Raw genomic sequence first — 13,801 nt, forward strand, 5'->3', positions numbered from 1 at the left:
AATTTGTTGTTGCTGCTGTTGGTTTTTCCATGTCGTTTTTCAAACTGGGGGAAAACAAACCACCAACACAACCGCAAATTAGCAAGCTCTATATGTTGGTCGACAAATATCTAGAATGGTCCACTCAAAATAATCCGCACATATAAACACAATCCGCCCAGAAGTACACATGAAAATCATATGCATGATATGAATAGTATGTGCAAATTTTAAAGGTAAATTTTAAAAACACATAAATGGTAACTGTTTGGCACATGAAGTTCATTTACTGGGCATATGGAAAAAATCTATGTGTGAAACACATGTCGACCAACATTTGAAAGGGGCGGATAAGCCAACTGTCAAACAGACCGAGCGAGAGTTATTTTTTGCTGGAGCAGCATAGGAAAATGAACTCTCACTCTTTCTGTTTGACAGTTGGCTTATCCGCCCCTTTCAAATGTTGGTCGACACATAGAAACTATTACGAAAAGTTTTCTCAGTGTCGGTCAAACTTCCGACGTCAGCCGCCTGGTTAGAAAAGCAACAAAAAGATTGAACACAACCCTGAATGTCAGTAGCCTCGTCCTCGCATCTCGCATCATGTCACACGCAATTGTCAAAATAATTTTCACATCAGAGTGTGAGGGGAGCGAGCAAACGTCTGAGCGCAGCAATGAAGAAAATTTAATAAGATTGGATTGTTCACCTTGAAAATTGCTGTTTTTGCCTGATTTATCACAGCTCAGCTATTGGAACTGCTGTTTATTTTTCTTCTTAAAAGGTTCAGTGATAGTGCAATGGAAGTCACCAACGCAGGAACAAATAATTCAATAGTTTTCACCACTAATCGCTCCTTGTAAATAGAGCGAGACTAATCATAAATGCAGAAAATACTATCAGCAGAAACGAAGGGTGTGAATCGACGTCGGGATTGCATACATTTTGGGGCTGCGCTTTTAGCCAAGAAAATAGTTTATCAGCGTTCGTGGTAGGGTCCCAAGGAGGATAGCGGACATCAGAAGCTGGTACCGCTGCGGAATGTAATGGTAAGCGTTATTTCTGCGGATATGGTTGCAATACCAGCATTGACTAATTTGAGCATCAATAAAACGCTAGTCGACAAACAGAGCGCACGCTAAAAGTTATGCTAATTTTATGCATCATGTAATCGAAAGACACATACATTTATTAACATTTCTTCGGCCTCAGGATCAGAATCAGCTCGATTCCCCTAAATCTCTCCTCTTAGGGGTGGACACTGTCAAAGAAATAAGCAAACGGAAAAATGTACGCCAATTCTTATCATAAACGAGCTTTTCTTTTCCAGTGATACATACTTATCTGTTTTCTTGTGTTTTTAAAGCTGCAAACTGAACTGACGGAAGACAGGAACGGAAACGTCTCACAAAAGCGGAAGTGAGTGAGAAGATAACTGATCGACTAGACCTTCGCTGGTGGCGTCGCTTAGTCGAGACGATGGAGCAGGAAATTGGAAGCTGGGATTCCGTATTGCTGGAAAATCTATCGGAGGATAGCTTTATCAATAATTTGCACCAGCGCTACAAGAGAGATTTGATCTACGTAAGATAATCATTTGCTGATATCCTTTCTTGCTATTAACGTTTGATACTTGCACTCTTTCAGACATATATCGGTACGTTTCTAGTGGCACTGAATCCTTTTAAGCCATTGGCAATCTACACGCCAGATTTGGTGCGCAAATATGCCAACAAAAGCCTTTTTCAGCTGCCTCCGCACATGTAAGTTCAGCAGTGACGAGCTGTGAATTTCATCTTAGAATCAACCCTCTTTTTTCAGATTTGCGCTTGCCAATTCTGCCCATCAGTTTCTGCTAAATTACAATGAGGATCAATGCATCGTTCTGTCGGGCGAAAGTGGAGCAGGCAAAACCGAGTCCGCCCGAATGATTGTCCACTTTCTGACGCAGCTGTCTGAAGTTAAACGCAGCCGAACGCCAATTTTTTCCCTCAAAGGCATCAGTCCGAATTCTCGGCAATCGACTCCAAAGCACAGCACCATCAATCGGGTGGGATCATCTTTCGAAAGTAATAGTAGCTCCGGAACAGGCCGCTTGGATAGCATCATGAAGTACAACACAAGCAGGGTGAATAGGGTTTATGTTTGTTCCACTTCAAGTCAGTATCTAAACAGCATGTCTTTTCTTTTTAGAAATGTTCTCACGAAAAAACGGTAGAATTCGATCTTATCTCGCATCACAAAAGCTCGGAAAATTTGGCCGCCATGATGAGCGGTACCGGCGGAGGTGGGAGTTTTTTGGCTAGTGTTGGAAGTACGCCCAAATGCTTAAAACATTCGAACCAGTCGATTAGCCGTTCAACCGAGGCAAATGAATTTCCCACAAAGTCTACGCTCAAGTCGGCCTTTGCGTCGTGTCCAAAGCACAACTGCACTAGCAGTGCCGGAAGCAGCCACATGGATCTGCATCGAATGTGCGGCTATTCGCCATCGCTGCAAAAGCGCTGCAGTTTCAGTCGATGCTGCCATCAGTGCAGCAGCAGTAGGTCGATTCACAAATCTTCCTCCTCGATTGCCCTTACGTACGATCACAGCATGTCGCCCTCCGTCCACCGTAAGCAGATCCTGAAGTCCATCTCGAAGGAAGTGTATCTGCGCGATTTGGAGCTAGCCAAGATGCGCGAACGGGTGGCGCATGCCGAGTTTTTCCTGGAAGCAATGGGCAATGCGAGCACGGCCAAGAATAGCAATTCCAGCCGCTTTGTGAGTTTCTCGGTGTTCTCGCTATTTACGGTGTATTAAGTCAGTGATGTGTTTATTGTTTTTGTTTTCGCAGGGTAAATTTTTTGATATCGAGTTTGACTATAAGGGTGATCCAGCTGGCGGACATCTGACCGTATGTAAGTATGTTTTGAGGTTGGGCTTCTGTTTTCGAAGATTAATGTGGGTTTCCTCTATGTTTTCCTGCTTACGAATCAAGATATGCTGGAAAAGGTAGGCTAATTTTAGAATTTTGGGATATTTCTAAGCAGATGTCGAGTTACTCGACTTACGCGTTGTATTCGTAGGGAGTTCCTACGGAAGGCGTAAAATCGAAAGATTTGAATAAGGAATCCAAATCATACTCGAAAAGTTAAATTGGCTATTATTCAATCGAGTGCTGTTAATTCTGCACCTGGGACTGAAGTAGCCATTTTTTCAGAGCTAACGGTTGCTTAGCAACGTTTCACGTGTTAAGTCAACAACCGTCATGTTTTATGCTGACTTTTAAATTTAGTTGAATATTTCAATATTTCGATTTTAATTCTATACCTACCTCCACCGATTTAAACCTTTAATAAAAAATGTTTCTGTTTGAGTAAAAATTAACTTTTCCCCGTTCACAGTCACGAATTACCACGCGAAGCACTGGAGAACGCAATTTCCATATATTTTACCAACTGCTGGCCGGTGCCGACATTCATTTGCTCAGTAAGTTTAGTGATTGCTTTCATTACCAGAGCCCTAGCAGCTAATATCACAATTCTTACTTTTAGAATCCCTCAAACTTCAGCGAAATATCGACAAGTACGAACTGCTGAAGTACGGTCTTACCAGCGAGGATGACCGGACAAATTTTGGATTTACTAAGGTACGTTACTTTTAAATGTTAGTTCTTGGTCTAAATAAGATTTGATTTCGTTCATTCAATAGCGTTCCCTGGAGGTGCTAGGATTTAGCCAGGAAGAAATCTATGCAATTTTTACTGTTCTGGCAGTGGTGCTTAAGCTGGGCAATCTTGTGTTTATTCCAACCACCAACATCGACGGTAGTGAAGGTTGCGAAATTTCTAACGAGTATGGTAAGCAGATGCTTGTTGAATTTTTACCGTTTAAGTTAATTTTCCTCTATTTTGCAAAGAATTGGACGAAATATCTAAGCTGCTTGAAATAGACTGTCATTTACTGTTCAGTTGCCTGACCCGGGTCGGTGAAAGCTGGGACCAGATCGAAACGGACGGTTCAGAACTGGATGCAACGTGTGCCAGCAAGATTAAGTTTGTAATTTGCCGCACATTGTATGGGCGGTTGTTCACGTTGATTGCTGCCCGAATCAATGAACAGTTGAAACTCAAACCGTACGGATGCGGTGCCGGAAGTACGGTTCGTGGCAAAGCTGTTGGCTTGCTTGATTTTTATGGGTTTGAAGTGTTGGAGAAAAATTCGTTCGAACAGTTGGCGATTAATTATTGTAACGAACGATTGCATCAGGTGCGTATCAGTGGTTGGCGACCATTTGGGAGCATTGGTAGCTTTAACGAATTTACTCTTTGCAGCATTTTGTTAAAAACGTGCTCAAGTATCAACAGGACCTCTATGTAGCCGAGGGCTTGGACTGGATCAAGATAGAGTACTTCGATAACCAGGCAATTTGTGAACTTATCGACAAACCATGCTACGGAATCTTACATTTACTGGACGAGCCTCAAGTTACTAATGATGGGATTTTGCTCACTCGGCTACACCAGTGCTGTTCTGGTCACACAAATTTTCTGGCTCGTGATCCCAGCTTGCCTTCTACCTGTTTTCAGTAAGATACTCTTTCTTTTCTTCATTGGTAATAAGTTTACAATCTACTTTTTTAATCCATAGAATTCGTCACTTTGAGGGACCTGTGTTATACAGCAGCCAGGGATTCGTTGAGAAAAATCTAGACGTATTACCGAAGCACATCAGTTCCTGTTTGTATCAACATTGCGAGCTACCGATTGTAGCCAGTCTGTTTCCGGAGGGAAATCCCAAACGTCACAGCACTGGTCGCAAGCCGACCAGTTTGAGTACAAACCTTCGCACGTCACTGCAAACTTTGTTGAAACAGTTGGAACAACGTTACAATCACTACATTTTTTGCATCAAACCAAACGAACTTAGACAACCGAAAATGTTTGAGCTGGGTTTGGTGCAGCATCAAGTGCGGTACATGTGGTATTTATTTTATTATAACTTTTATACCAACGACTATGTTACGACAGCTAACCACTCTTTCACAGCCTCATGCCATTGATAAACCTATGGCGTAATGGTCACTACTTCAACATGGCTCATGCACGCTTTGTGCAGCGATATAAGCTGCTCTGCCAATACACGTGGCCTCATTATAGTGGACCGACGATCGACGGTGTGGCGCTGATTATCCGAAGTGTTCCTTTGCCTGGGGCCGAATTCACGATCGGCCGTAAAAAGGTATTCATCCGCAGTCCGAGAACAGTGTACGAGCTGGATGAGTTTAGGAAGGTTCGGCTGAACGAGCTGGCGGTGCTAATTCAGAAAACCTACCGGTGCTATACCAAGCGGACACACTTTTTAGCCTTGCGTCGAAGTGCGCTAGTGATAGGAACTTTCTGGAAAACGTGGAGGGTAAACCTTTGGTTGATCGTTTAATCGTTAGCGTTGTTCAATTTGATTCTTATTTCAGGAACGGGAAAGGATACGAGTAACGGAGTTTAAAAAGCAAGCCCACTGGGCCGTGCAGGTTATCGGACGATTTTTTGTTCTTATTAAAGTAGGTTGAAATATTTTGAATTGATGATTAAGTTTATCCCGTTAATACTCTGAATCTGACGCTATTTTAGACTCGCGAGTTTTTGCTAACGTTGTTGCTCCGCCTACCGCACGATAACATGAGTCCCATCTGTCACGAGTGGCCATCGGCACCATCCTTTCTGGCGGAAACATCACAGCTGCTGCGGAACATATTCCACCGTTGGCGATGCTACAAGTACCGAAAATCCTTCGACCAGCCAGCTCGAAATCGAATGCGCGAAAAAGTTACTGCCAGCATTATTTTTAAGGATAGAAAAGTATGCTACTCTAGGACAGTGGCTCATCCATTCCATGGGGACTATATACGATTGCGGCAGAACGTCCAGTGGAAACGGGTTAGCTGCGAACATAATGACCAGTATGTGGTGTTTGCCGACATCATCAACAAAATCGCTCGAACCAGTGGAAAGGTAGAAGAAATCTAACTTTAAAATCACGGCAAAAAATAACATCACAATTCTGGCAATTTCTACAGTTCGTTCCCATCCTCTTGGTTTTGTCAACCAACTCGATGCTATTGCTGGACCAGAAGACAATGCAGATCAAGTACCGCATACCGGCGTCAGAAATTTACCGTATGTCGCTTAGTCCCTACTTTGACGACATCGCAGTGATTCACATACGAGCCGTAAGTTTATCATACCTATGCAGACTTTCAAGCACAACCACCATAGAGTGCGTTAGAATTAGCATTTCACGTTTTAGTGCTAGCTTTGAGACACGATCGGGCAAATAGTTGAATGATTTTTTGCGTGTGTTTTCTTTCCCGTACTGCTTGCGAACTCGCGCGCGACCGTCACCCGCTCGACCCGTGTGTGCGTGTTTATTTGTATCCCTGCCCCGTATTTGTACATTGATCCCTTATGATAGGACAATTACAGTTCTAACATGTCGGATCGATCCGAGTCGCCCACCGGCTGCCTATTTCAGGTAATTCAATTTTTCGCTTTGGTTAGGTTAGAGTTTGCTTCGATTTTATTCACTTTAGTAGATGCATGTCTTTCGCAATTCAGAGTGAGTCGATATTTATGATACAAACACACTCTCTTTCTTTGTTTTCTGAAAAAAAAAATCTTTCTGATTGCACAATAATGCATAATAAAGTTTACTGCATCCTTAGTGTTTGGGACTTGTTTAAGTAAAACGAAATTGGGGCCACCAAAATAAGGTTATTTGGCATTTTCCAATAAACCTTTATTCTAAAAAAATCAAATTTTTAATTTATAATATAATTCATTGTTCGAAGCAGCAATTACTATGCTTTAATACGGATAGTCTATCTTGCAAAATTTAAAATCTTATAATGCTCTTCTATGTATTGAACGCGAAACGTGCGGGGAAGTTTCTATTGAAAATGATGTTTTCGATGTAAAAAAGGAAACTAAGTGGCACTGCGAATAAGTGGCATGTCAAAGAAAGAAGAAGAGAGGTCGCTGCAAGAAGGGTAGTGACGATTCCAGCGTCAAATCCGACCGTTCGACATCTCTGGAGAACAAGCTGAAAGCAATGGAGAAGAAGCAGAAACGAACGGAGCAGGTGCTGAAAATGGAGGTGTTAATTAAAACATTAAAACAAAAGAGATGGAGTTCAACCGGTTCATCGAGATGAAGCGGATGCTGATGGAAAGGCAGTTACTCGAAGAGGAAGAAAAAAAAATTAGAGAGATGCAAGAAGCCATTCTGTAAGCGCGACAGGAACCGCTAGACTGGATGATAAAGGAGTTGCAAAACTCATTTACGGACAAAATGAAGGCGATTAATGAAGCGATTGAAGCTATCCGCCTTGAAGAAATCCGTTCATACCGGTGAAGTAATGTCAGGAATAGGTAAAAGGCGGGGTCCGAAGGTGAAAAGCTGACAAAAGAGAATCTGGGCAATCTCGAAGAAGTTTATGAAGAAGATCACGCAGAACACGCAGTGACAGCGAAGAAATTCAGCGCGAGACGCAGATTCGGAAAAAGTAAGGGTATGAAGAAGAGTACAGTCTTAGCTTAGTGAAGTCCGATCGATTGAGTCAACACATGCAAGGGCAGGCCCAAGCTGGACGGACCAAAACGCAATTGGCAGCGCGAAATGGGGTAAGTAAGCAGTAAGGTAAGCAGTTACCAAATTTCTCGCGAAAGCCGAGTTGTTCTTCGGAATGTACCAAGCGTCCAACGAAGCCTGTATAGCTACAAGAATGCCTAAAAGGTCCCTAAAAGGTTCGAGGGTAGCTGCTTCTACCGAACGAAATCAGTTCCGAAAGTAATCGAAAGGTTTCGCCAGTTGTTCGGTCGTTCGAAACAACTCCTGCAGAGTCATATGGAGAAAGTACACAAGCTGGAAACACCGAGAGCTAGAAAGTTGGCCACATTCAATCCCTTCGGTATAGCCGTCGAGCAGCTGGGCGAATACTTAGAGGCGGCTTTTTGTACTTTTAAGTAGGAGTTGTTTGATCTGGCACCATTTGCCACCTTGGGAAATATTTAAGCTCAAAGTAGTACTATTTTTCATCAAAAATGCTCAAAATCTTCGAAACTGCAGAAAATCGCGTATAATAATGTTCTACGAAAACATTGATTTTAGCAAGATAGACAACTTTCTAGAACACTACGAACACGTAAAAGTTGACCAGAATAAGTCAGGGCTTAAAAACTGTTTTAAATGGTCTTTTCACGAATAACGCTTCATAGATAATTTCAATGAAGAGATACCAAGTATGGTGTCTTTGACAAAGTTGTTTGTATTGATATTTACTACAACTTTGGTAAAAGTACCAACCCTGTATCACGAATATACTAGAAAATAAATTTTGTATCTCATTTTTAAGGGAATTAATTACCCAAAGATTTCTCTCACAAGAAGGGGCTTGATATACCAAGAAATGTTCCTAAAGGCACTATATGCGAAAAACTTCACGTTTCGGCGCAATATCACACGATTACGTATTTCGCTGTTTGGACCACTGTGCTGTGCAGTGAAATGCGTTCTCCTCAGACCTCCTCTCCTCAGACAGACACCAATGTCCTGGACGTTTGTTTGACCAACGTCAAGACGTTTATCCTGGACATTTTGTACTATTTGAATTGCAAAATGTATCATAGTGAAGAAGTGGAAACCTCGTCAGCCACGCATAATACCGGTTGTCCTCAACCGTATACCCGCCATCAATTTTCCACCACAAACAACCACAAAGGAACCAATAGCAAGACAAGTCTCGAATCATCAGTGGTTATCAACTTATCATAGTTCAACCCAAGGAACACACTTCATCTTCTATCCGTCTGGCCTTTACGCACTGTCTCAAGATTGGTCTACAAAGTAAATTGAGCGCAGCACGAAGTGGGCATTCCGGTAGTCGACAGAAGCTGTAAAGCCTAGAGTCGCAACCTGGGAGGCGGAAGGCACCCTCGAAACCCAACAGCTAGTGCGCAGAATTCATAACAAGAACCCGTCATCAAACCCAATTAACCGATTGTTACTAAGCGTCATGATTTAAAACTATTAATTATCACTTATCAGAGATCCCCGTACTGGCCATGTGCTCATTCATAATGCAGACACCCTCTGATTTTTTTCTTCGAATCCCACTTGAATTCACCAAAGTATTGCAATATATACCGACATTCAGAATTAAACGTGACCGCTCAAGGTTCAGTTTTATCGTCAGGTCTAACGTGATTGGTTGAAATCCCATGTAAATTGACTAAAATTGTTCGACTTTATGTAAAAATTCCAGCAGTTAGCTAGAAAAGTCGACCTTTTTTGTAAAAACCATACCATAGCCACATGCATTATAAATCGATTGGTAAGTGAACGATTAAAATACCTTCAGAATTGGCTGAGTTCAAAATCCTTTTTTTTTGTTTCACCATCATAATTGCTTTCGCAGCATGCCACCCGATTGAAGTATGACATATTCCTACGTCAAAAAAGTTGGTTGAAGGTTGCGTTTATTAGATCTGAAAATACGATCAGCTGGTTTCACGGTGCGGTTGCCACATGCCACAGATACTGATGGAAAAATTTAGAAGATTGAATCTTCATTGTACACGAGTAAATTAAATTAACACCACAGCATGCCCAAAGTCACAATTTAAAAACAAAGGTTTAAACATTTTCTTTTAAAAAATGCCAATCTGATTTTAATTGCAGTCCGAAATCGGCAAAAAGAAGGGTGACTTTGTCTTCCAAACAGCGCACACGATTGAGATCGTAACCAAGCTGTTTTTGGTGATCCAAAATGCTACAGCCAAATCGCCGGAGATCGTCATCAGCACTGAGTATGCGTTAACTTCGAGTGATGTCAAACTTGTAGCCGCAGTTCTGATTGACTTTTTCCGTCTCTCGTAGGTTCGAGGCAAACTTTGGTCAACAGACGGTCGTGTTCACCTTCAAGTGTGCAGGCCTAACGGACAACCCGTACAGTCAGACACGGGTTCAGCGCAAGGGCAATCGGATGGAGGTCATTGTGTAACAGCGGGCCACACCAGAGGACGGAACTAGTGGACCTGCCGGTCGCCCCGAACTGCTGACCGGACTATTCGATTACCACGATGAGGACGGGATGGAGTTCGGCGTGCGCGGATTGGAATTTGATTGAGGCCATAAAAGGCCTTAACGCGTTTGGAATTTTTCGAAGCTCGACAAACAAAGCTTGCTCGCAGTGCTAAACGCAGTTCGAAGCGGTGAGGGAGATAGTTTTATGTTTAGAAGAATGCCTATTAGTGAATATATGATAGATTTAACGAAAATGTTTAGGATGTTTGTAGCATGACAAAGATTCGTGAATAGTTAGAGGGTAAACGCAGAGCGCATGCTGCGTTACATCAATTAGCGGTAACTTACAGGCAATTGAAAGACAAGAAAAGCTGGAATTTGAAACCAAAAACGAACAGTTTTAAGTAAACTCAGTTGGTTTGGTAACAAAGTTTGAATACAATCATAGAATCTACCCTTTAAACTACGAAAAAGCAATTTCTGTAAACACGCTCGCAGACTGGTAATGGCCATCCGAGGTTCGCCATCAATCTTTTCGGATCAGGATGCACGGGTAAAGTCCTGTAAAATGAAGTTTTCATTTATGCCAAAAATTAAATTTTAACCTAGGACTCAATTTTGATATTGATTTTATCGGATACTTTCAGCCATTTTGACGAACGAGATAGCTAAAAAGAAAACGTTAGAGACAACATTTTTTAAAGCCGACAAAAAGTGCTCACAATTTTTCACGAACGTTGATCGAGTTTGGCATTTTAACGTATAAAAACACATTATAAAAAAGGTAACCTAAAGCAAATCAAAACAAAATAATAGAAAAATAGCAGTCGAAACACAAACCATATAGATTTAACGGCGATTGGAATCAGCGGCCCATTTTCTCTACAGTAATAAAACTTAACTCTAGGTAGCTCAATTCGAAACTAATCGAAACGCATTTAACCGAAGAACTATCGTAGTGAAAATGTTAACTAAATTTAAGATACAATTGTTCGTCGACTTCTTGGGGCAACGCGCGCCGAGTTTCAAAGTCAAACCAAACAAAGTTAGCCGATAAGAATTAATTGGGGCGAAGCGCAAGCCAAACGACGGTTAATGTCGAGCTAGGGTATACCACAATTGTCGCCGGTAGCGCCGGTATTTAGAACATAGCAAAATAAGGTTGATAACATTGAACAAACGAACGGGTCTGCATTATTTGGGTTTGGCGTTTTTCGAGCAGCATTTTAGTTTTATTGAATAGTTAAAGATTATATTTGTTAAAGACTACAGCTATCTGATCTAGATTTGATCCCAGAGCTTATTTGCCTTTGTGTTTAAAAAAAAAGCCAACATTCCGATGGACCTAAAGTCAAATGGTGCAGACCCAACCACTACTATTATTAATCGCAGTTGTGAATAAATTTGATAAAATGTGAGAACTCAAAGACGCTTATTACATTGACAAGAATTAAACAAACAGTGATGAAAGCTAAAGCAGAACGTCATCGCCATCTAGGAAATAAGTAGCGAATTGAAACATATGAACAACCAGAAAAAAAATCAATTATTATCGAGCAAACCTTAAGCAAACACTACCAAATTGTTACAAACACATTACCGTAACCTTCTTTTGTCCCCGACAATGGCCGGACAAAGTAAAGTAAAATACCTCTAGTGGAGTGTTGATTTCGATGTTGTGTCACAACCGAAAAGTAGGTATCAATCGGGCAATCTGTTTAATTTCGCTCGTTTCACGGCGTGCCAAAGAAGACGATAATCCGGCACGGTATAGTGTACTACATACTTAGAGAGAATAACTGTAAACAGCATACATTTTTACTCATACACATGGTACGGGTTCTTTAAAGATATGTCATCGTTTACGAGTATTCTGCGGAATTTTGTGCCAAACGAAAGTCTTTTCGCTCATTCTAGGTTCTAACAACGTTCGAAGAACCGTTTTGTGCCGTGCTAAAGTCAGTCACTCAGTAATTTTTATCCGTTCGTTGAATATTTAACAATTTTTCTATATAGATTTTTCTATTACACATTAACTGATAAGAAAAATAAATTATAACAATAGAGTAGAAATAGTTACGATTGAGATTATTGCAATAAACAAATACTAGTAGTCGAAAAAGTAGCCAATTAACCGAGAATACATAGAAAGTTATATATTATATATAATAACTCACTGCAAAAATTAAACACACACGACGATATAGTTAACAGAGCGGATCAAACTGGATGGGTAGCAAAAAAAAGTGTGCCAAATATTACGGGCCTATTATGATTATCTAAGAGACATCACTACTATCACTGATGGCAATGTGCCATCAACAATTCCCCTGCAAGTTAATTTCAACGAGAGAGTATATTCGTTATCTGTTATCTTCTCAACATTGACCAATAGAGATTTATTTAAAAGACTCATTGCTTTCCGGTCTAAGTCTAACAATGAGGTTCAACGGAACGAATTTTGCATTCTACCGATTAAAAGTTGGTATGGTTCGTATATTAAAAATAAGGTTTCACTATTTCCAAGTGAAATTCGTTTTGAAAAATAAAGGAAGAACACAAATAATATAGTTTTTGTGTCCATTTTAGTTCTCAGGGATAGTTGTTAACCGACAGGTATTGTCTCACGCGGGAATCGGCAAAAACCAATTGAGCTATGGCAAGTCGGACGGGGAAAAACGTTTTAAGGAAATTGAAAATTTTCGTTCAGACTAACATACGAATCGATCAATTCAAACTTACTTTTAGGAATAAACCCCAAAAGTTGTTTTTAATATCATTATAACACCTTCAAACACACCACAATAGCAAATCAGACTAGCTGTAATAAAAATCTTAATTATACTGACATATCTCATCCATTGAACAACCACAGAGTAATAAAAAATAACACTAGAAAAGCTAATCCGATCTAAACATGGTAAAGTGTTGAACATTAGTCCGAAATGCACGTCTTCTGCCAAAATGCATCGAACCTAGTACTACAACAGTGGAAGCAGCACTATACGATGAAAACCTGTATGGCGTGCAGCCGGAAGACCGTGATAGTGGCGGAAGTGACCTCGTTGTCAAAATTGAAGGTGAAGTTAGAGAAGCCATCCAGCGGCTGAAGAACAACAAAGCAGCGGGAAAGGATGGCATTGGAGTGGAACTTATCAAAATGGGCCCGGACAAGTTGGTCAGCTGTTTGCGTCAACTGATTGTCAAGATTTGGGATACGGATCGACTACCGGAGGTGTAGAAAGTTGGGATTATTTGCCCCACTTTGCCCTATCTACAAAAGAGGCGATAAGCTGGATTGGGAGAACTACCGAGCGATCACTACCCTAAATGCCGCCTAAAAAGGGCTGTCCCAAGTCATCTTTCATCGACTATCCATAATAGCCAACAGATTTGTGGGAATCTGAGCCCCCCGTATAAAATGCACACTGTACAAAACGCCAATTAGACCGGTTGTTCTCTAAGGACACGAAACGTGAACAGTGCTAGAAGATGACCTACGAGCACTCGGATTGTTCGAACGGCGGGTGCAGAGAACCATTTTTGGCGGCGCGCAGGAGAATGTGAGAGAATGATGTATGAAGGCGAAGAATGAACTATACGAGCTCGCGGGTCTCTGCGACAAACCCAGTATTCAGAAAGTGGTTAAAGCTGGACGGATGCGTTGGTTGCTAGAATGCCGGACAACTATCCTGCAAAAATGGTTTTCGCATCGAATCCGGTAGGAACAAGACGAAGAGGGGCCCAGCGAGCAAGGTGGCA

General features: G+C 41.4%; 1 protein-coding gene across 1 annotated transcript; it reads left to right on the forward strand.

Annotated features, from left to right (window-relative positions):
- Positions 1-697: 697 nt before the first annotated feature.
- Positions 698-12,906, forward strand: LOC128733068 (unconventional myosin-Ib). Its single transcript, XM_053826653.1, has 19 exons — positions 698-1,028; positions 1,346-1,563; positions 1,627-1,742; positions 1,801-2,107; positions 2,173-2,742; positions 2,816-2,879; positions 2,960-2,973; positions 3,366-3,450; positions 3,516-3,610; positions 3,673-3,820; positions 3,880-4,229; positions 4,295-4,548; positions 4,611-4,943; positions 5,009-5,375; positions 5,434-5,520; positions 5,591-5,971; positions 6,037-6,189; positions 9,695-9,822; positions 9,893-12,906. The coding sequence occupies exons 2-19, from the start codon at positions 1,459-1,461 to the stop codon at positions 10,014-10,016; spliced, it is 3,681 nt and encodes a 1,226-aa protein (XP_053682628.1). The 5' UTR covers positions 698-1,028; positions 1,346-1,458; the 3' UTR covers positions 10,017-12,906.
- The last annotated feature ends 895 nt before the right edge of the window (positions 12,907-13,801 follow it).

Source organism: Sabethes cyaneus, chromosome 1 (assembly GCF_943734655.1).
Source record: "Sabethes cyaneus chromosome 1, idSabCyanKW18_F2, whole genome shotgun sequence".
Lineage (NCBI taxonomy): Eukaryota > Metazoa > Arthropoda > Insecta > Diptera > Culicidae > Sabethes > Sabethes cyaneus.

Excerpts from the sequence above, each read along its gene's own strand:
- LOC128733068 (XM_053826653.1), top strand. The coding sequence starts at position 1,459 with ATGGAGCAGGAAATTGGAAGCTGGGATTCCGTATTGCTGGAAAATCTA. Across the intron at positions 3,451-3,515 it reads TGCCGACATTCATTTGCTCA|AATCCCTCAAACTTCAGCGA; the intron begins GTAAGTTTAGTG and ends TCTTACTTTTAG. Across the intron at positions 6,190-9,694 it reads CAGTGATTCACATACGAGCC|TCCGAAATCGGCAAAAAGAA; the intron begins GTAAGTTTATCA and ends TTTTAATTGCAG.